This window comes from Limulus polyphemus, unplaced genomic scaffold (genome assembly GCF_000517525.1).
Source record: "Limulus polyphemus unplaced genomic scaffold, Limulus_polyphemus-2.1.2 Scaffold2101, whole genome shotgun sequence".
Classification (NCBI taxonomy): domain Eukaryota; kingdom Metazoa; phylum Arthropoda; class Merostomata; order Xiphosura; family Limulidae; genus Limulus; species Limulus polyphemus.
Window position 1 is genome coordinate 42,677 of NW_013667711.1, and position 24,876 is coordinate 67,552.

General features: G+C 34.1%; 1 protein-coding gene across 3 annotated transcripts; it reads right to left on the reverse strand.

The window, feature by feature from the left end:
- Positions 1 to 2,536: 2,536 nt before the first annotated feature.
- On the reverse strand, positions 2,537 to 23,475 carry LOC106465950 (chymotrypsinogen A-like). 3 transcript variants are annotated; one of them, XM_022393914.1, is made up of 9 exons: positions 23,321 to 23,473; positions 21,956 to 22,122; positions 21,046 to 21,274; positions 19,728 to 19,838; positions 18,379 to 18,592; positions 16,026 to 16,155; positions 14,253 to 14,388; positions 12,493 to 12,635; positions 2,537 to 2,774 (listed from the first exon to the last, which is right to left on the reverse strand). In XM_022393914.1, the coding sequence occupies exons 1-9, from the start codon at positions 23,388 to 23,390 to the stop codon at positions 2,580 to 2,582; spliced, it is 1,395 nt and encodes a 464-aa protein (XP_022249622.1). In that variant the 5' UTR covers positions 23,391 to 23,473; the 3' UTR covers positions 2,537 to 2,579. The 3 variants fall into 3 exon arrangements, with proteins under 3 accessions (XP_022249622.1, XP_022249623.1, XP_022249624.1); XM_022393915.1 differs by lacking the exons at positions 2,537 to 2,774; positions 12,493 to 12,635 and adding an exon at positions 13,784 to 13,929 and having other exon boundaries at positions 23,321 to 23,475; XM_022393916.1 differs by lacking the exons at positions 2,537 to 2,774; positions 12,493 to 12,635 and adding an exon at positions 13,806 to 13,936 and having other exon boundaries at positions 23,321 to 23,475.
- Positions 23,476 to 24,876: the final 1,401 nt, after the last annotated feature.

Consider the following 24,876-nt stretch of genomic DNA (forward strand, 5'->3'; position numbering starts at 1 on the left):
CAATCTCGATAATAAAACACACACTTTATATAACCGCCACTACCGCTCCTTTGACTCAATTATCTATTTCTATATCCGTCTATCTGCAATTAGCTCTCCGCTTTATTTGCCGGGCTTATATCTAAAAAAAGAGGGCGCCTAGAACAAACTAGAGTTGCCAGGAAAAGTCATGATCTTTCTAGAGCCTCATCACGTGTTACCAGCGTCACGTGACTTCCGCTATCGTAACAGTAGACTAGATGGAAGGCAACTACTCAACCTCAATCATAACCTAATTTTAGGCTATTCTTTACCATCAAATAGCGGGATTAATTGTCAATTATAATGCTCCCATGACTGAAGGGAAGAGCATATTCGGTTATAGGATTCTGTAGGTTTCGAATTCAAGAGCTCTGGCCATTGCATCCTGCATAGTAGAGGGGTATGTTTGCTTTACTTGTTTTTTCAGTAGTGGACTGTCCAAGGCGTCTACAAACTGATCCCTCAGCAACAGCTTGAGGACATTGGGTGGTGCAGTTGGGTAGGCCTTGTGTGCCATACTTTCCAAGTCCTGTGTCAGCTCTTGCAGACTGTCCCCTTTAGCACGGACTCTAGTCTTAAACCTAGCCTTATAGACTTCGGACTGATTTGGGGTTTCATACCTGAGTTCTAAAGCAGCTACCAGTGCTCTATAGTTGTGCCTGTCGTATGCTGACAACTGTCCAAGTATTTCCAGTTGTTGTCCCTTCAGGCTCATTGCCAGGTACACTGATTTCTGCTCCTCTGTCCATCTATTCATTTCTGCCAGGAGCTCAAATTGTGCTCTATATGTTTCCCATGGTGCCCTCCCATCAAATTCCTGTGGTTTCCTTCATACTAGATCACCCCTATTGCTGACACCCATGTCTGGAATGTGACTTCTAGCAGGACTGAAGATGTCTGCATTATGGTTTAGGTGTGGGGTCTCAAAGGGGTATCCTGTTGTCTGGGGCTGTTTAGGTCCATGGCTAATATATCCTTCCTGTGTAACAGACAGTAAATCGCCCTTTAATGTATTTAATTCACTTTGTAATTTACTAATCTTTTCCATTTGTACTTCTTGTTCCAGTTGCCCCTGGTGCTGGTTTTCTTCCCACTGCTGTAGTCTCTCTTCTTGTTCATTTTATTTTTTCTCCAACAACTGCTATAATCTCTCTTCTTGTTTCTTTTGCTGCTCTTGTATTGCTGCCATCAAATCTGCTAAGCTGTAGTTTGATTTGCCACTTCTCATTTCCATCTTCTTCTTTTTTTCTGTCCCACTCTCTGACACCTATTTGTTGCATATCTGCTTGTTTGTTAATTACCGGTAGAAATTCTTTCCGAGGAACTTCTGCGATACAAGACGTTTCTTGAGTAAACCAGTTTATTCTTTCTCGATACAAGCTTTTAGTACACATTAATTCCACAGTCAGTACGTTTCTCGTCACTTTAAACTTAACAACTTTTATGATACACGCTATAAATCACAGCGATTCAAAATCTCGATAACTTCGCTCTCTACGAGTGCAAAACACACACTAGCTCGAAATAGAATCGTAAATTACCCGACACTCACCATGACTACTGTTCGCTTTACCATCCATACATCTCCACAGGCTTTCACTGCCAGGCTTATATACTAACAAAGAGGCGTTTCTCGATCACACTCGAATTTCCCTGATAATTCGAGAAACTCAGTCACGCATGCGCTAACAGCGTCACGTGACTTCCGCTGTTGCAGCACTGCCCCTTCCTTAGTACTGTCCATCCCGAACAATAGCCACTTACATTAAACCAATAGATTATTAACAATAACTTAATTAAATGTACAGAATTTACAAACATAAAAATTAAAATACAACAAAGTCTCTTTATTTTACAGGACATTTCTTCTTTTATACTGGTCTCCATCTTATTGGCTTCTGCTTTACGCTGTCGTAACAATATATTGACATGATATTAGCATAAGTCATATTGTTTGACTGACAGAAGTATAATTGCAGATATAAATTGAAAAGTGGATTTTAAAATAATTAAATTATATTTTGTCATGTTATGACATTTTATATAAATAAAAGTTTATGAGAAAATGCATATCTCCCATGTTAACATTTTTGGTGTGCCACCAAATCTTATCCCCCATCGAAATCCTATTCTGCTTGGCACCACTGTATGCGCCAAATTGTATGCCCTACTTAAATTCTATCTCTGTTTTCCTATTTTAAAGGTAATAGGACTAAAATGAACCAATTTATCGACGTGAACAATCTATCTTAATGAAGTAGAAGAAGCATTACAATTTCATTGATACTGTTTTTGGCCTGGTTTATTATCTTATGACACTGGATGTTTAAGTCTCGATTACATCACACGTTTGCACATTACAATCAGAAAGATAGGATTTGAACATTTGGCAGCACACCAGCATAAACTAGAGTATTCAGTTTATTGCCCCATAAAGGATCAGTCAAATTAAATATCAGTAGATTTTATCATACACTCGCACAGCAGAGCTTATATATAAAAGAAACACACAAGCTTTAGCATCGATGTTAGTTTTATTTCAATTCATCCCTTATAATTCATGCTCTACAGTAAGCTATACGTCCAGCTTCTACATCTTCCATTACCTGCTTAATCCAGTCAACATAGGCAGATACTTTCGCAAAAATTGCCGGGTGTTGTTTGACTCCGCACGATCTCGGTCCCCAAGACACTGTGCCATATAGATTCCACATTTTGTTCTTAGGTACCACCAGGGGACCGCCACTGTCTCCCTAAATACGCACAAATAAATATTCATAAGTCCCTACTCACTATACAGCTATGTTTTGTTAAATAACAATATTGAGCTCCAATAGCTACTGGAATAATAAAAGTGAGAAAGGAGTTATTGGGCAAACAGTTGATAAAAATGGTTTTTACTCTGAGTAAATTGTTACTCTGAGTTTATTGCAAGGTTTCAACTAGTGTGTTGTAGTCATCGTCAGTTTAACCTGGTTATGATAACAATACAGTAGCTAAAAGCTGAGGTTTGATAAATACCAACATAGAGTGAAATTTTTGTCTATCCTTTATTTATGTGATCTTCTCTCAAGGACTCTATGAGAATCCAAAAACTTATAAGCGTTGAAGTGAATCTGCTATAACAGTAATGATCATCTTACAAGCCTGTCAAAACATACAGTTACCCATTAGTCTCGTGATGTCACAACATCATACCTTTTGGAAACTATAATTTTAAAATCATCACAACAATAGCAAGTTGGAATAGTTAAATAACCAAAGCACGTGGTCATGAGAAGAATTAGTGATAAAATAGATCAATTCTCACAACCAAAAATCAATAATTTAGAAAAGTTCACTGATAATGAATTTTTATTTCCTTAAACTGTGGAAACATCCTAATGATTTACATATTAAATTCTATTATATATGCCCCACAGTGGCACAGCGGTATGTCTGCGAACTTACAACGCTAGAAACCAGGTTTCGATACCCGTGGTGGCAGAGCACAGATAGTCCGTTGTGTAGCTTTGTGCTGAACTTCAAACATCCATCCATCTATTTTATATACATATGTATAATTGTCAACTTTTGTAATTTATGGTTAAACAAACTTCACTTCACGGAATAATAATAACATAAGAAACTTTAACTAAAATTTTATGATCAGGCTAAAAGGATTAGGTTTCTATAATACCTTATTCCAAGTATAAAAAGTAGATATGAAGTCAAATCAATTATTCAATTTACCACTTCATTGTATTATACCGGTTTGGGGGGGATTCCGTCTGTAATTAGTAATCATGGATAATGGCAAAATCGAAAAATTATGAAACTATTAAAATAGTTTTGTTTTTCGACTTGCCCTTCTTCAGAGTTACTTTGAGAAATGGAATTCCCCGAAATCAGTATAACTCAGTTAGTGGCAAGTGGTGAATCGAATGATAGATTAAGCTTTATATGTATTTCTAGTACCATAAACAAGTTGTCTACTGAATAATATAGAGGAGTAACTTAACAGCATCAATGTTACATATTCTTCAAAACATATATAAGTACGGGTTTCACTGTGTTGAGTAAAAAATATCTAGAAACACATAACGTTATTTCAAACTCCTGTTTCCCTTATATATATATATATATATACAGTAATCAAACATTTCATATAAGAACCAATACTGATTAATTTTCATTATATTATTTAATTTCTGTCTTGTTGTCCCTGTTTACTAATTGCAGTTACGATTAATTAATTCTAATAGAATTGTAAAAAAGCGAAGAATAGTTTAGACTCTGATAAGTCCTGTGGCTACTTATATGAACAAATAAATCATATCTTACCAAAAATATTTCAGTCTAAGCAAAAATTTATATTTATGGTATGCCTAAATAATAAAAGAAATTATACTTACAAAACAGTGTTCAAAACATTAAACAAATAGCAATCTTTGTGTTTAGTTATCATAAAAGAAACATAAGACTGATACAACAATGTTCAAGAGATTAAACAGATAACATTCTCTGTTAATAATTATCGTATAAAAAATAGAAAAGGACGCTTATAAAATAATGTTCAACAGCTTAAACAGATAATAGTCTTGGTGCCTCCATATTATAATAGAATAGACACAACATTTACAAAACAAAGTTCAACAGTTTAAACAGTATCACAAAAACCGGGTTTCGATACTCGTGATGGGAGAGAACCGGATAACCCATTGTGTAGTTTTGTGTTTAATAACAAAACAAACTATTAAACACTATATTTGGCTATTATTATAATAAAATAAAAATGATACTTACAAAACAAAGTACAATAGTTCAGATGGATAATAGCATTATATTTAGTTATCATAAGAAAATAAATACAACAGTTCAACAGTTTATACAGAAAATAGTCTCTGTTTCTAGTTCACATGAAATCTAAACATAACATTTACAAAACAAAGTTCAAAAATTTCAAAGTACAACATTCTCAATGTGTAGTTATCGTACGGATATTAGCATAACACCTGCAAACAATGTTGAACATTCGGACTTGCTTATCATAGTCGAATAAACATAACACTAAAGAATATTCCATAATATAGACTGATAATAGTCTATATATCTATCATCATAAGGAAACAAGAATAACGTTTACAAAAAAGTTCATCAGTTTATATAGATAATTGCCTTTATATCTAGGTATGATAAGAAAATAACCATAAAACTTAAAAAACAAAGTTCAATAGTAGGTTGTTTGCTTGTTAGGATTTTAAAGCCACAAACAAACGGTACTATATGTTACAAAAAGTTAATAAAAACGAAAGTATATACGGTAAAAAAAGGATAAAAAATAAAACATACCAAAAATGAATATTGCTTATAAAGGAGGTTAAAATTAGATAGAATTAAAAAGTCCAATGTCCGTAAAAAGGTAAAAACACGATCAGTCTGGACAGCTTCACGGTCGCCAATGACAGTGTTCAACATCAAAGTAAATTTCGTGACAAAAATTGTGCTGCTGTTGGCAGTCGCAGGGCGGCACGGAAGTAAAACGTGGGCATTTGTGACTTTAGTGTCACAAAGGCCACACATTGGCTTATCAGCTCGTTCTAACAGAAATGGATGAGTTATGAAACCGTGACCTATGCGTAGCCTAGACAAAACAACGTCCTCTCTCTGATTTTTACGGAAATTAGATGGTCAATCAAAAACAATAGGCTTTATTTAAAAAAAACCTTACTGTGATGTTGCTCTTCCCAAATCAACTACCAACTGACGTGAAGTCTTTCCTTAATGATAGGTCTATAGTCGACATAAGGGACACGCAAGGCTGTGACATCGCCAAAACAGACTAATTCAACTGCGGTATCAAAAACCTTGTTCTCACGAATACCATCATGGGCTAGTATTTTCTGAATGTTCAAGAGAACTGTGTGAGAACTGATTGTAAGCAATCCCAGAGCCTTCAAAGTATAGCCTACAGTATAGATTGTACAGTTAGTGCACTGCTTAAATTCAACATAATCCAGAGCGAGTGAAATTACAAATAACTCAGCAGTGAACACAGAATCTGCAGAAGATATCCTGTGAGCAACCACAAAGCCACAGTAAACCATGGCAGGGCATACTGTGTCATCAGGTTTCTTAAAAATGGAAGCATAAGAATGGTTCAAATGGTGTTCATTAAAGAGAAGATGTTGCTTCCAGTCAGGGGTATCTGACATTTTCAAAGGAATGACACAAGCAAAGATGGTAACAAGCCATGATAGGATAAGCTAATCATCAGATTCAGCAATATCACCCAATGCAAGTCCCATTTCAGTTAACTGTGCCTGGATACAAAGGCCAAATAGGAATAGCAGACATCAAAATGCAAAAAAATCCAACCCACCGAAATATAAAAACACAATTCCAGGTGGGATGCTGAGGTAAGGATTGGAGTCTTACAGCATACTATAAAGAAAGTTGCAAGTGTCTGAAGAGAATGGAAGGTTCATAGGGCTTAGTGTACGAACTCTGAACCAGAATAGTGTAAAGTCAAAGCCTCTTATGATGTAAATAATTCAGCATTCTCAAGGCCTAGTCCCTGGCTGAACCAGTGACCAGAGATCCATGGTTCAGCTTCAGTCGAATGAGGACACTATAGGTCTTCAGCACAGAACACCAACCTGCTCCCCAAGAATTAGAAGAAAAGAGATAGAGAAAGTTCAGTACCTTTGTACAATTGACAAATAGCTGCTTAATGTGTTGAACAAATATCAGTTTACAATAAAAGAGAAGTCTTAAGAAGTTTGTCTCAGCCACCATGGAAAGAACATTACTACATAGGCAGAGCTCTGGATTAAGGTGCCATCGCCACCGTCAATTTATAGGCAAACAAACAGTTCTAGATGACAACAATTTGAAATCGTTTTCTGTGCACCACTTCCACAAGTGAGTGAGAGCAGTCTGAAGCTGACACTCAGTAAACCCCATATTCAATGACTAACAGGAAATGTGGAAGACTGTTTGCAGGAAGTTTCATTGATATTATTGATCTTAATGCTGACAAGTGGGACACTCAAGACACAGTCATTGTGGAGGACTGGGACAACACTGATCCCACTCAGACTCAAAATGATTCACATGCTAAAACATTACAAACAACAATTGGTAAATAGTTATGTAACCCATTAGAATAGAGGTTCTAAAAGATGCCAAACCGTCATGTATTGTCATATGCCTTCTCAAGATAAAAAAGATTGAAACAAGATGCTCCCTCTTGGTGAAGACTTCTCTGGTCAACGTTTCAAGCCAAATCAGGTGATCGAGGTAAAATGCTGCCTTGAAAGTCACACTGGGTAGGGGTGAGGAAATTATTTGGTTCCAGAAACCAAGCAAGATTAGGATTAACTATCTTTCCAAAAGCTTACAGAGACAGCTAGTTAAATCATTAGGTCTATAATTAGGAGAAATACTGGGATCCTTTCCAGGCTTAGAAAAAGAGATGAAATAGCCTTACACCTTCCATCTAGAAAATCATTTTATTGTCAAATCCTGTTAAAAACAACCAGAAGAAGAGCAAAAGAGGCAGGAGAAATATGTTGCAATATGTCATAATGAATATCATCAGGCCCAATTGATGTAGAACAATATTAAGCTTCACCAGCACAAGTTGTCATCATGGTCCTAGAGACTTTGGGATCCAAAAGAAGTTGGTAATCTTTCAGCCAATGACTTGATGGCCAAGAAGGCATGAGGAAAATGTGGAAGTGCTGAAATTGTGAGAAAATCAGGAACTTTAAAACATTCACTGCCAAGGGGTTTACCCGAAATTTTCACTTAGTCCAAAGGGATGTTATTAGTGGAATGGATGCAGTAACACCAAACGAACATATTCCAGTCTTTTTATGGTGATCTGGCAATTTGACACTTGAAACTTGACAAAACGTTTGACATGGGTCAGTATACAACTGTCGGACACATATGATATACGGTAATTAAATATTAGATATTATATGTCACTTCCTAAGCAATAATTGTGATAAACAATCTTTGAAAAAGAAAACGAAAGGCCCAAAAAAGATATTCGTGAAGATTAAATACTTGAAGCCTTAGGACACGACGGTGTCGATGATGTGGATTTGGATCCAGAGGAGTTAGATGTTGATCCATACTAAAAATCGCTTGGTGGTGAAACTCTTAATGATGACTTTGATAAAATAAAATTATCAGATGATCTTATATATGACATAGAAGCCATCAGTATGGAATAAATTGAGGACAAGAGAGATGAGAGAGAAGGAAACATCTTAAAAAAGGTAGTGTGGCTGATCTTTCCTTAAGGCAGCAAGAATTTTCCTTTACTGGAAATGAACAAAAACTCGTTGCAACATCCACAAGTCAAGACAGTCAGCCATCTAGAGATCGAGATAGACACCAAAGCAAGAAGAAGCCAAGAGCAGTGATAGGATATAATATGAAATGACTGGTATAGATATATCAGACCAGTTGTCATCTTATGCAACGACTCTTTGAATAGGACTGAAATGGTATGAAAAGCTAGGAATGGAAATCCTTTTTGGTGTAACTATTGTCAATACATTTCTTATATATAAGTCTAAGGCCAAGAAAACTATTAGTATAAGGACTTTCAAATAATGATAGCTAGGGATTTGATAAAAATTCGTCAACCAGGCAGACAATCAAAGCCAAAGTGTATTAACATTCATACCTTGATGGTAAACAAAGATAGAATAATAAACATGTAAGAAGATACTGTATACTTTGGTATGTAAAGCTAAAATATGAAATAAAAAGAGCAAAAGCAAGGAAGAAGAGAGAAAGTGTGCCAACACATTGCCCAAACTGCCAAAACATTCCACATATGTACCATAAGTGCTTTGGTGAGCAGCATAAAAATCGGTAACATTTTTTTTGACAAACTTAGTGTGTCAAACTCGTGTTGTTGTTTTTTAATTTGTGAGAAAAATGTTGGATAATATGAAATAAAATAGCACAACTACCGATAAGTTTTTTAGACAAGAGAGTCAATATAAACCTTCTTTTGAAACAAAAATTTCAGGACAGAACCATAGAAGCTATATCTAATTGTTTGTCTGAGGGTGCTTTCAGGAAATAATATGCGTAATCTTGTATAGCATCAGCCACAAATGACCAACACAGCTTGAACTTTATATCAAATTGTCAGTCATCCATGGCTGATGCAACTTGAAGAATACTGACCCACGTCAGCAACATGTGGCTAACTTGACATTTAATGTGTTAAATCAACAACCTCTTGGCCATTGGATAGGGAGATCGAAAGAGGATGAGGGGCATACTTCATAACAACATTTGAAACCTTTTCCCAAACATCCTTGGAACTGATGGTCGAAGGAATACCAGAAGTGAACTTAATCCAAGATTCCTTCTGGTTTGAACATCTGACCTGCTAAGCATGAGCAGGAACCTGCTGAAAGGCCATGCGGTTGTAAAGATTAGACTATCTGCAGAAGATATTTCGGGCCTGTTTCAGAGCTTTCCATGCTCATTGGCAGTCAGGAGTCCACCATGGATAACGATATTATGGCAAATGTGTCGCGGTTTCAGGGATTGTACAAATAACTGCCTGGACAATACAATCATTCACTGCCTTCTTGCAGTCGTTAACAGAGGGGAGGTTAATGACAGCAGGATCAAGCTCTGAGAGAGTGGTGATGGTGATCGAGACACTTATCCTGCTCTAGTTTTCATTGTGGCACATGAGACAGATGGTATTGCCTGTGGGTTAATGTCCACTCTTCAAGAGAAACAAGGAAGAAAGGAAGAGGAACAAATGAATAGCTAAACGGCAGTAAAAAATTGAATTGAGACGTGAAAATGTGTGTATATGATTCAGTATTGAAGACAGAAAGGTTATGATCCGAGAGCATACACACTCCACTGATTGAATCTCCCAGAATGAAGAAGAGAGATGGCAACTGCTTTATAAGATCATTAAGGTCCATTTGATCATAACCACCTCCCAACAACATGTAAGGGGAACAAATTGTGGTGGTATGAATGATGGAGACACAGATGGTAACTGCCTCTGGTTTTGTATTGAGTAGGATAGCCATGGTGGTAGTATACCAGTCAACGAGCAGTGCCACACATCCACGAGCCCATCCATCACACAAATTGTCTTTCCTGAATAAGGAAAAATGGTCTCAGAAACGTCTCCTATAAGAAGAAACAAACAGGATGATTAGAATCAATTAAGACCTTAATGTCACTAAATTAAAATGGAAACCTCTATAATTCCACTGTATCAAAGGGATCTTTTTTACCTAAAAGAAGCAGAATATCTAGGTGCATAGCCTTTTTGTTTTTGTTAGGACTGTGTCATTTGTGTTTGTTAGAAAAATGTCGATTGACCTCCATGGAACCTGCTCTGTATTGATGGGGAAGGTCCCCGTCATGTGAACGTGAGTCCGTTGAGTAAGTGGGTAACCAAATGATGGTCTACACCTCGGCGCCGATGTAAAAAAATCCGAGCATTCATTGCTATCAGCAATAAAGACAGAGATAGAAGTAGATATTGATTTATCTACATGTAAATCCAAGGAGGCCAGAAGATGCTTAACACAATGAGAAATCAACTCGTTAACAAGAACAAATAGATCTGTCTGTACTCCTACCGTGATAGTGGAATGAAATGCTGTATCTTATTTCCATGATGGAAGAGAAGATACATCTAACGTGTTTCAGGATAAGAACTGTTGTTTACAGTTTTTAACTTCTGTATATCCTTCTTCTCTATACATTTTAGGCATGACTGAAAGTTGAATTAGTGGGAACCATTGCAGTTAACAAGTGTGGGTCCAATTAACACTTGTAGCTGTCATGACGTTTTCTACCACAACCAACAAATGTCAAATTGCCATTACAAGGTGTTTTAGAGTGTCCAAATTGCTGGCATTTGAAACATCGGAGAAGATTAGAAATGAAAGTCTCACCTTGCAGCAGATAATTTGTTTTGACAGTGGCAAGTCGAAATAAGAATGTGAGTGGGCTGCATTATACAAGTGGAGATATGTTCAACATTTGAAACTCCTGGAAAAATCAGTAAGAACCTCTTTCTTGGGGATGTTATTCAGATCCCTCTCAGCAGTCACTTCTCTCGAGGACTTCAAAGCAGCATGAGAATCAACTTCAATAAGTGTATTCTCTGTAAACTTTTATTTGAAGAGAGGCTTTCCACCAATATGTCTCCAGATTGTAACTTATTGATCAATTTAGGAGAGCTGACAAGCTTCTCTAATCTCTTCTGGATGAAAAAGAGAGACATCTGCCCTAGAGATTTGTCTGATACCAAATGGAGAATGAGAAAACGATATACAGGAATGCCAAAAGATAGTAACTGTTGAGTAAAGTCTTCCACATTTGGTCGTTTGCCAATTATGTTTTTTTTTATTTGACTATTTTGATTATCCGTGAAAAAAAAGAAGATATTCAGAGCCCACAGTCCCCATCCACCATACAATCCTAACAAAGTATGAATTAAACAGTCAAACTAGGATAGTGTAGCTACTCCAGGGTTTTGTGGGCATTATACCCACCAGACAAAGCTCACAACACCCATTGAGGACGTTTAACACTGGCACTCGGTTGATCCTAACCACATAGGTCCAACTTACTGACTCTGAGGCGCTCCCAGAGCCACCCACCTACAGGAATTCAAGATCAAAGTAATGTCTTGCAGTGTCCTGACATCATTCAACCACCAGGATCTTCTCCTCTCCTTCACGAGTCACTATGTACGGTAAACACGAAGGTTGATATGTGGATCCAAGAGAAGGTAAACTGTACAGACAAAAACCTTACCTGGGAGGCCCCCTCCCCACGTTCAGGAATCCAAGTCGAGAGGTATTCAACAGTTTCTACAGATAAAGGTCTCCATGATAATTATCATACAAAAATAATAATTATTATTGCAAAACAGTCTCCATGGCTATTATAGTAAAAATAAACATAATACTTATAAAACAAAGTTCAACGGTTTAGACAGATAATAGCATTTAAATTTAATAAGCATAAGCAAATAAACGTATTACTTACAAAACAGTTTGACAGTTTAAATATATAACAGTCTCTGTACCTAATTATCATAAAAAATAAACATCACACATTCAAAAAATTCAAAAATTTAAACATATATTAGTCTCTACGCTTAGCTATTAAATTAAGATTAAAATAAAACTTGCAGAATAAAGTTCAACAGTTTAAAGAGATAATATTCTTTGTGTCTACTTATCGTAATAAAATAAATACAACACAAAATCGAAACCCGAATTTTAACTTTATAAGTCCTTAGACCTGCCGCTAAGCCACTGGTGGGCAAAACAAAGTGGAACAGTTTAAATAGATAATATCCTGTATGCCTAGTTACTATAAGAATATAAACATGACAAGTTCAACAGTATAAATAGATAATAGTGTGTGTACCTATTATCATAAGAAAATAAAGGTAATACTTACAAAACAGGTGTTAAATCCACCAGTTTCATAACCAGTACAGATGGAGTTCTTATTCAGTGGAAGTATAAGTTTGTAATTTTGACACTTATTCCAGCTAATAACTGGAACCATCACCTGTTTTAGCACTTCAAAATGTCCAGTTCCTGTTAGAAAATGAAGAAGAATTATATATCACTATCAAGTTTTAAAACGTTGAACAATTGAAACTATTTTAAGAGATTAATCAACGTCTTAGATATAATTGTGTCCTATTTATTAAACGCATGAAAAGATGTCGTTGGTATTATGTATAATTTTCCCATTTCTGTAAATTCTACTAGTTCTTGATAATGTTTCAGGTGTTTCAACCCTTCAACCATATGTTTTCGATCAAGAAATATTTTAGTAATTAAAACAATGGAAATGTTTTAATATATTAACTAAAGTTCGTTCTTTTTGTATAAGTTGAAAATGTTACACAATATATGTGTATTTTTAATTAAAGTAGCTGTTATTATTACTTTGATTTTTTTTTCTCCATAGCTAATCGTGCACTTTCGAAGAGTTATAACCGACAAACTGAATACAGAACAATTGTTTCGAGTAATGCGACATTATTAAATACAACAAGAGTTTTATTGAGGTTTTAGAAATAAAGCTTCTTTCATGAACCTTAGGGTAGACAATATTTCATTTTCTGTAATCTAACACACCATAAATCAAATGTGTGTTGATAGTGTGGATTCTGAACTGTCGGTTATATCATTATTTTAAACAATATTTCCTCTTCCACTGTTAAAGCATGAGTTAATTTTCAACCATTTCCATTGTTTAAACAATAGTTTATTTATAACTTCTAGTATTATACTACAAGCTAATCTTTAACACTTTCTATTGTAAAAGCTCGAGTTTATGTTTATTCTCTTCAGCACTAATTAATCTGACGCCTTCTTCAACTGTTAAAATAGTAGTTAATCTTTAACTTCCTCCAGTGTTAAACCACTAAATAATATGAAAACTACAATCGCTGTTGAAGAATTACTTAATCTAGCAACTTCTTTTATTATCAAAGTACTTATTAATCTTTAACCTATTCCACTGTTCAAAATCTCCTCTATTGTTAAAGTACTTGTTAATCTTTAACCTCCTCTTAATTATGCAAAAGCTAATCTGTCAACTTTTCCATAATGGTACATTATGTAATCAGAATACCAATCTACTAATACTACACTAGTTATTTTATCTACCAATTCACCAGTATTGCATTAGTTAGCCTAACAATTCTTCCTCTACTACTTCATTACCTAATTTATCTATCTTTCTTTGAAAGTGGATTTAGGCAGTATTTTCAATATGTGGACTGAATTAGTTTTCTATGGACTTCTCCTGCCGTTTTTCCTGGTTTAGAAACTGTTCTTGAGGTTAATGAAGAGTTCAACATGTAGCCCGAAAAGTCGTCTCAAACCCAAGAAAATACCAGGAAATAAATCATGGAAAAATGAGTCTACTTGTCTAGCATTTTATTAAAACTACATTGATTAATTTGTATATATTCCACTAACATCACATTAGTTCATCTGTCTACCATTCCATTAAAACTACACTAATTAATCGGTAACTATTCCATTAATATTACATTAATTAATCTGTCTACCATATCACTAATACTACTTTAGTTAACCTATCTATCTCTCCACTAAGACTGTAATATTTAATGCTTCGGATTTCGTAGTTTTATTGTAAGCCTAAGGAGTTAACAAAATAAGTGAGTTTTTCGTTACCAAAAGTCGACCCCCAGCCTGTTGAATGAACAAACGTTCCTGGTTGTAGTTCTTCGTCCTTCTCTGGCAGACAGACAGGTTGGATAACATCTGAGTAATACACCGGTGCGTTCAGTTGCACAAGAGCTATATCATTCTGTTTAGAGGAGATTATCTTATTAGGACACAAAGAAAGTATTCCGAAACCACACAGAGAGATTAGTTTATTATTATTATTATCCGTGAAATGTGATGATGGGATCACTTGGAGCGTCTCCAAGTTTTTATAATGTAAGGTACAGACAACACAATTCCAGACGTGGCATCATATCGCCTAACCGTAGCCTTAACATGAGGGTCACATGTTCTAATTTATGAACTAAAGAATTGCCAGGAGACACGGGTGTGTCAAGGGAGTGGCGTTAATATGAGAATTAACTGCTCTTACCCATAAAATAAAGACGTAGTAGAAAAAAAGAAGAAACTTATCTAAAGTTTTCTTATCCACGACTCAACATATTCTTACAATATATCTCATTGTTTTATGTAAATATCATTATTTTCAATGAAAATGATTAAATATTCACAAAGTTTCATCTTTGTTTACACATTTGAAAAGGTTGTATTAGCAATATCTAATCAAAATGTAAGTTTTGTTACCCAGTTATAAGTAAAATAGATTGTCAATAAAAAAAATCATAAAGATTTTTTCATCCATTCTACACTTAGATTATAATAATTCTGCCGTGAACGGCATAGCACTTTGCACCGGTACACTAGACACTAAGTAGACATCAAAGAACTAAATTGGATTAGATGCATAAGCTCGAATATAAAACATATAAATATACATAAAACAGTATAGTATTTCACGTTGATGGTAACGTTATGTTTATGCCAAACCAGCCAGATAGAAAGGTTTAAAATATTTCTAAAATGTATTTAAAGTAAACTACGCAAATGCATATATATATATAGCAGTATTAAGATAAAAGAGCTCATTATAGAAGCAGGAGAAACATTCCACATTACCCGCTTGTACTCTAGTGGACCCTTTATTTTAGAAACCTAGACAAATATTAATACATTTCTTTCACTTACAATGGTCTTTTTTTTTTCAATAGTCGTAATCATAATGTAGTGAAATACCCTCTTTTATGGCTAATAGTGTATGTATTAAACTTGTTTGATATGGGTCACTGATGATAGCGTAATGTCGTAATTGGCACAAAGTTGTATATTTTTAATGCAAATAATGCCTTCCTAATCGAAGCCGTTACATTAGAGGTAATAGAACTTAAGGTTATATAAGTGACCGTGTTAGCGTGCAAAATTTACTATTTTAATTATTTGATATTACATGCAGCGAATCTTAAAATCAACAAATACGACTGTGATACATCATTTTATTGAGTCATTTCTAAGCTAAGGTAAACCTACCAGGTGACGTGAATATTTTGAGATAAATTGTCTGTTTTAAGGCCTAAAATAAGTGGAACCTCGGCAAAGTAAGCTGTTCAATTGTAGAACTGATAATACGTGAGTTGTTCAGTTGAATTTTTCAATGATGAATAGGTCTGTGGGTCATCTAATAATCGCAGAGAACTCCAGTTGAAAGCTTAATGCATGTAAGCCTATGTCTTTACTTTGTGCATCTACAAATATGAAAATAAATTGAAAATATCCACTGACTATATGGTAAAGTGTAAAACTATATATATCAATAGCATTTCTTTTCTAGTTCTCGTGAATTTCCTTTATTGATTAAAAATATTACATTAGAATTGAACTTACCAATAAGTACACACCATTAAAACCACGGTTGACACATATGTGTTTTGGATAACGAACAACTTCTTCAGGATCTTTTTCCCAACGGTGATGCTTTCCAAAGATAAGTTTAAAGCTAGTTTTCCCTCTGTTACTAAAGAAAATATTTGAACAGATTGTTTATAAATCATGGCAAAATAATGTATTGTTTAAATCTTAACCTCGTTTATATATTTCATATCTGATTTTCCTTGAACAATTTTTATTTAGAAAAGAAGGAAGAAATTATTATCTCCACCCGACGACGAGGGTATTGTTATCATTTCTCCGTGTATGTGTGCCGACTGTATAACTCTAAACGTTTTTCTTCATTTTAGAACTGCTGAATATCCCTCGAGGACCAAATAATAAACTTTTAGTGAATTTACGTCAAAGGCCAATGTTACACTGAAAGTCTAACACTTATAATGGTAACAAGTTGCAATTAAAAAAAAAAAACAAGTCAAAACTCACGAACAAATTCAGATAGAAAAGTAACCTTGGCCCTACCTTTTCGTGGGTAAATAATTGTTTGGTGTATATTTTAGATTGGTTACTGTGTAAGCATTAACAAAATGTGAGGTGGGTGTTGCATTCCTAGAGTTTCTATGTAGCTGTTAAACATTTATACTCTTAGATGAAGAGTATAATCTCTCTAAAAGCACATTTACTTTTGTGCATCCTTAAATGTCAATGCTCTACATTAATAAATAAATTACCATATGCAAAAACTTAATATAAAAAGAGAGGTTTGTAAATGCAAATGCATATGTTCAGTTAAGAGGCAACGTTTTGAATAACTATGTTAAACTTTAAGAGGGATATTTTAAAATGCACATATTCAACATCAGCTCAAAATCATTTAGTTATTTGCTTAAGAATATTGGTGATAGAAAAAATACATTTTTATATTTGTCACAGAATAGTACTTTCGTGATTTTTACATATACCAAATGAAATGAAAAAAATGGCGTGATGTCAAAAACCTTCTACAGTATCACTAAACAAAAAAATGTTATCATTATCAAAGTCATTTTATAATAAAATTTGAATTTGATTTGATTTCAATTACAGTTTGAACAAACTCTAATCAATTTACTATTATTCCATTTATTACATCATTAACACCCAACACTATAATACTTTATAGAGAGTATTGTTTAAAAAAATAACTATAAATAAAATTTTCCCAACAATGTTCATCTGAATTTTGAGTTTTAGAAATTACAACCAAATTAGAATATATTTTTAAGTTAGTTTGATCAAACTATTGTTTCAATTAATCAAGATACTAAAATAATTTAAAAAGTGAATCTAATGTAGTGGTTTATTTCAATTATGTTAGGATCTGACTGAAGGCTAATGATGAACATCTTAATCATCTAAAAACAAGTCTGTTTATTAAGAAGGTTACACCACAGCTTAGTTAAAATAACTTCTCTGAATTTTTAGTTGCAGAACAAAATTATCACTGATTAACAGTACAGAACAAGGTGTAAGAGCATATTATTCTAATACTAAATGTGCTCTGAAGAAGTCATGTAAAGTTTCACCTTGACAGGGGTTGGTCACCATTTCAAACATTCGATTGACTGGTAAGAAACACTTAAAAGAAATGCAGCTAAAGATATTTAAGGTTGAAAAAATACTAAAATCCCTTGTAGCGTGTCAATGTCAGATTTTCTGAGATTGGTCAAAATATCTAGCGCATGTATTAACAATACGTTAAGATCGACAAGACATTGATTTAAGCAAAAACATATGACATTAAGTTCGATAGAACATTGATTTCAATACGAATATCGCACATCTACATCGAAAGAACATTGATTTACATAAAACATATCACATCAAGATATAGATAGAACACAAATTTAAATAGCACATACTACATCTCGATCGACAGAATACTGACTGAAAAACATAGCAGAACATAATCGATAGAACACTGATTTAAATAAAAACAAAGCACACAGAGATCCACAAAACACTGATTGAAATAAAAACATATAAACTTATCTAAATAAAAACATAGCACAACAAGACCGCGGAAACACTGATTTGGATAAGATAATTCACGATATTTGTGGGAGAAAACTATATTGGATCATGGCAATTAGGCTTAAGGGATAACAAATACAATTTGAAATGTTAAATATATTTGCCCATATCGGAAAACAAATTCCTTACCATGATCAAATCACTACTATAGTTTCGAGCTATATTACCTCTCACCAGCCCAGTTAGGTCGATGATAGGGAATACTATCCAAATGAGCTTTATATATATACATGTCATATCTTTGGATATGAGAACACTAGCTTCCACAATTGCTTACGCGACACAGTGTCCTGCTGTAAGTATCCACATCGTGTTGATCAAAACCCCTCCACAGAAGTGTCCTTCGGGGTAAGTCCCTGTTTCTTGCAAGCTGACCTGCCAAGGCCAACTGCCTTGGATAGCTTCCTGTCCTCCAATAATTCTGTCTCCATTTCCAATAACAGGTGGGATTGGAGTATACCCACAAACATCCGGATCTATTCTCTTAAAACCTAGAGAGAATGTAAAATAACAACGGTTGGAATATAATCCATGTAGTTACAAATACAAAACATGCAATCGCTATGTACCAGTGGTTAGACATAAAGCTGATAATTATATAAAATTATTTTATTTGTCAAGTTTAAAAGAGCTCTGATCAGTAAAGTAAAGAAACATCACTAAATAAACGTATTCTAAAGAAACAAGAAATATAACTGCTCTAAAATACTCTTAATTTTCGAAAAATATAATACTAAACAAAGGCTAAGCACGTGGTAAAAGTTTAATATGAACAGTTACAAAAAGAGTATTTTTGCTTTATGTTTAAGCGCAAAGTTACACAGTTGGCTATCTGTGCTCCGCGTATATCGAACCTCAGTTATTAACGTTATAAGCACACAAGTTAAACGCTGAGCCATCGGGCTACAATAAAGGACAAACTACCTTTCAAATAGATACAAAAGTGAGCAGATATTCCAAACAATTTACCCACTCAGAGTAGTGTCTTAATATTAGTTGATCATATTTTTTTTTGCGAGACGTATTATACTATAAATGATTGCATTTCATAAATTAAGGCTTGTAAATCTGAAACGGAAGCTTTTGTACTGTTCAAGTTACAATGTCTAAAGACACATTTATTGGCTCGTTCTCTGACAGAAAAATATTTGTATTTACAATATAATAATGAAACACATAGCTATATTTCATGAACCGACATAGAACCTACTGATACACATTCTAACGTGGTAGTGATTGTAAATATCAAAATTGTTGTGTTCTCAAACTTATGAAACAATCTCCGTTTTGAATATGCTGCTTTACATAAATATTTTATACATTTTTAGTTAAATTATTTAGTACATGCTGATCAATGCTCTAAAATACCGGACACCGAAAATAGACAAACACAGGTGATGGATAGATGAGCTTATTATTATAAGCTGTTAAGGCAGCATTAATATAAATAAAAATCTCACAAAAAATTCTAAAGGAATTAGAGTTTACCAACTTGTAAAGCCAATTTAAACTTAATTGTTTCTGATAATTATATCCGTAGACATTAATAGCATAAAGTATTAAATTAAATAGCAAGCACTGTTTAGACACACATGAGCCCGTAAAAAAAAAATAACTGTTCATTACCGCAAGACTGCTCGTCAGTTCCGTCGCCGCATTGATCAACTTTGTCACACATCTGTGACCTGGGGACACATCTGTCATTAAGACACCGCAAATCTTCTTTCGAGCAGGTCGCTAAAGGTAATGTTAATAGGTATATCAGTTTTTGTCACAATCCAAATTAGTAGTTTAATAAACAGCTATAGGTGTTTCAAAAGGTAATTTTCAATTTGTTTTAAACTTTACCATCAATATTCTGCATTACTTCCCTATTTTATGTTTAAATGTATTCTACTAGTTTTTAGCTTGCCTAAATAAATAAAATTCCTGTAAATTTTACAGCCACATATACGGTTTAAACGACGAAAGATGGAGTAATATTGGAATTCAATAGGCCTAAAAGGTGTTATAAAAAGAACTTACAAGCACAAAGGCTTTTAATCATATTCCTCTTAATTTGTAAATCACAGATTTCAAACCAGAAATGCGTGTAAAAAGCATTTCAGATGAATCTTTTGTCTCCCATAAGTCACTATCCAGGAGACCTTTCGGTTAATACCAAAACTCGTCAGCTAGGCTGGACGATACAAAGCTTACCTACATATTTTATAAAGATAGATAGATATTAATTTCTATTTCTACTCGCTACTGGTTGGAAATCCGCAGTGAGAAAAAAGTTGTGCGAAGACAAAAAAAAAAAAAAAAAATCTGTAGTCTAAGTCAATGAATCTCAATAGGTGGGCTACAAGATGGGCTGTTATAGACCTTCTCGGGAGGCCTGGATAACCGAGACTGCCTTATGTGAACCTTGTGCCAGATAACTAAGTGGGCCTTGAGCTACAAAAAAATTAGAAACTCTGACCTAAGTTATCTTTATCTGGCCTATTGGATTTCAATGTCAACTTTCGGCCTTACAACCGTAACTTTGAAATTCTCATTCTGCATATTTAAATAGGTTTTTTGACCAACTTTTTCTCTCATTGCCGAGTTCTTGTATTGGACGAAAAGTTTCTTGGGCAATAACTTGTGAGAGAAAAAAACATCGATTTAAAATGCTATTTTACAATCTACGCTTTGATATTCGTATAGTCAAATTAAGTTAAATGTATTAGAAACACATCTTTAATCTAAATGATTTTTATCGCAAACGTTGGGCCTGTTAGCTAACAGCCAAAATATCGGGTCAATAAAATGTGATAAATCTGTGTAATGTTACGGCTATTTGTCTTTTCGAAGTTTTATTCCAAAATATATAAAAATGGTCGAATTTCTAATAGTTTTTGATTCACTTTATGATGTGTTTATATTCAAGGTTTATATAAGAAGAATTTAAATAACTTACGATCGACATTTAACACCTCGTACTCTAACTCGAAACCAGAAAATTCGAAGATATCGTCGCTTCGAAATTCAATGGAAATAGACGAACCACTGGACAGCGTGAATTTTGAAGGAGCATCATTTCCACAGAACTTTCTCACTACGCTATTCCATTTTTTAATAGCAACAAAGTCCTTATTACACATAGGAGTCAACTCGATTCTCATATTCACAAAACGAAAGGATACAAACTAAATACAGTGAAGAAAAGAACATTATTTAGGATCAGAATATATTATCGTTGACATTTTATTTGATACCAAAGAAATAAATTTACTATCATTCTTAACTGTTTCAAACATACTTCTGTTAGGGGAATGGATTTTTAAGAATAATAGAATATTTAGATATAAAACTTTTATTGTGCACTTTAGGTAAACCTATTTTCTCTTAAGCTGAAGGACATATTTAAAGAATATATTTTCTTCATAAACTGTTGATAGCTATGATTAATAACTTTTGGTAAACAGTGGCGGATCCATAATTTTGAAAACGGGGAGGCGCGATGATTCTGAACGTAAACGAAGAATTTTCGAGACTTCCCTGGTAGGGGTTAAATAAGTTATTTAGATTTGTTATAATTCTTGCTAGATGTTGCTGTTATTGCTTTGTTATTATTTTTTATTTTTTTGAATTTCATATGAAATTTCACTACATTCGTCTCTTCTCAAAGATCCAATTTTTGCAATTATTTTTTTCAAAACGGGGGGGGGGGGCGCCGGGCCTGTATCTGCCCTTGGTAATCTTGTGAAGGATTTGGTAAATGTCATTGTTATAATGATATGAGTACATTTGTAACATTTGCGAATAAAAAATGTTCGTTAAAATAAAACATTACTTTTACGCGTTTAAAAAAGGAAGGCATTACATACCTGATTAGGTCCGACCTTCGAAAACCCCCATTCACACCTGGAATTTCTAGGATAATTGTTTAAATTTGAATCAGATGGAGACCTAATCGTACCTTTCAAACCCTGCATCTCTTGACGCTGAAAAACTCGACAAGCAATAGTAACATCGCCATCGTCTCGAGGAAGAACTGAATGAAATGTCGATTCGATTAATTAAATCACATGACTGCCAAGCCATATTTATTACAAAATGTGTGTCTTTAGCGTTAATAATGGAGGGTTATTTTAGGGAATTAGTGACTCAAAAAGTTTGAAATGTTATGAATATGTATAACTCTCGTCGAGAAAATCGAAACATCGTTTATTGCTGGGTCATCCAAAAACTATACAGAAATAAGAATAACATACACTCATAAATATGTTATTTCTTCCTATTTCACTTATTACACTAAATAACAAAATCATTGTAGTCTTATTCTTTACACCTTATTTAAATATGTAACACTATATTATATAATATGTTCAAAATGATTTCCATTACTCTCAATACATCCTTTCAGATGGTCCTGCTCAAGTGTTCATTTAACACTTGGTTGATTATTTCTCGTACAATAATATTCCACTAGAAAAATACTTTCTTAAACACTAAGCTGTGACATCTTAGGGTATAATCACTATGAGAAAACATAGAATTACACTTGTTTACAACACATGCTTATGATATCATCACTTATTTTAGATCTGAAATTAAAGAGCTTTTGAGCATTTTTGTTTTGTTTGGTGTACTTTATTGGGGGGTTAGTTATGAGTGTGTGTTATTCTAATTTCTTATTTTCTATTACTTTTTTTGTGCCACCATATACTTATACATATCAAATAAAATAAGGAAAATCTAAATAAATGCAAAAGATACCAAACACACTTGACTAAAATAGCGCTTATTTAGTTTTTAAAAGCGTCCAATCAACAGTTTTATACAAAGCACATTAAGATTAGAAAATATGAAATTCTAGTAAACTAATTTTTCACAATAAAAGTGGGTATTCAGTTTCTGGACATCTTTAACCTACATTTCCTCTTTACCTTATGATCATTGCAAAGATGTTGTACATTTCATTTTAACATGCTGTAATGAAGAGATCTATGGTTTAACACCAGCTAGGCTACTGCTATTGTACAACAGGCGGTGTCTTGCTTTGGAAAGCCACCCAGAGATAAATTACAATTTATAATAATAGGCTAACATCATCTGGGCTAATATTATTGTACAAGGGAGAGTTTGAAGAGTGTCTTACGTTGGAAGGCCACCTAGGGATAAACTTCAACCTCTAATAGAACGTTAATTCTATCTAGGCTATTATTACTGTACAAGAGAGAGTGTCTTACGTTGGGAAGCCACCAAAGTTATGCATAAAGTGCATAACGCTGAACCTAGAATAGTACATAACCACGCCATAGTGTTTCCCTATCAAGTGAAGTTGTTAACAGACGTTCAGGAAAATCTACGTACATACGCAGATGTCTATATTTATTATAAACGATGTGTAAGCACGTGAGCGTAGAGCGGACCAGCAGTTCAGATACGTGATATGGAACATCTTGTGAACACCACATGTTCCGATAGCCATAGAAATCGAAGCAGTTGTGTCCTTATCTATTTCAATGGCTAGATTGGAAACCGGATACACCTCAGGGTGTTTCTTTAATAGAGTGGCTTCGAGCTACAGTAAACACTATCTATTCTTATTTATAGTATTAAACGAGCTTCTAAAAACATAAAACAGTTACGTTTGCTTCTTTAACAAGGTTACTTCTAAATATAAGAAGCAACGCTTATAATTATCAGAAGTTTTATTTGTTGCCTGTTTCACAACATATTTATTTTATGATTTCTGTAGTGTATATTGGTGTATAGAAAACATCTTAATACTAGAAATAAACGATTTTATAGCATCAAATAGTTGTTTTTCTTTAATTGGACAGTCAACGTTTCGCTTTACGTTGAGTGTCTAATTAAAGAAAAACAACTATTTGATGTTATAAGATCGTTTATTTCTAGGTTTATTCTAGGAATTAAATAGTTTAAAAATAAATAAATTTCATTTAAAATATACATGATCTCTAGTCTATACGTGTACAATCCCTAGTTATACAAACATATATACTTTCTATGACAAAATAACTAACGTGTTTGTCTTACTGTTAAGCGTAAAACTATAGAATGGCCTATCTGTGCTCTGCTCACCACATGTATCGAGGCCCGGCATGGCCAGGTGGTTAAGGCATTCGACTCGCAATCTGAGGGTCGCGGGTTCGAATCCCTGTCACACCAAACATGCTCGCCCTTTCAGCCGTGGGGGCGTTATAATGTGCGGTTAACCCCTTTATTCGTTGGTAAAAGAGTAGCCCAAGAGTTGGCGGTGGGTGGTGATGACTAGCTGCCTTCCCTCTAGTCTTACACTGCTAAATTAGGGACGGCTAGCGCATATAGCCCTCGTGTAGCTTTGCGCGAAATTCAAAAACAAACAAACCACATGTATCGAAACACGATATTTAGCCTGTTAAGCCTTCAGTCTTACCGATACGACACTGAAGGGCCCTGTCATAGGTAGAAAATAAGATATTTTTGAGAATTTTTTTCTAATTTATCGTGAAATATAGGGTGCAGCTAATAAATATTCTGTAAAAATTCAGCATACATTTTAAATAGAAGCTGTAGGAACGAAGTAAAATAAAAAATTCATTTATGTACCATCACACTATGGTTTATCCTAGTATTTTTTTGTACGTATGTGTGTAAACTCTTTGCCTAAATGTTTAAGGGAATGAGATAAAAATTTATGGATGACTAAATGATGGCTCGAAGTTATTATGGTGACATAAGGTTAGAAGCAAAAGTAATGTTAATAATTTAGATACGTTAGTAAGGAAAGGTTGTAACA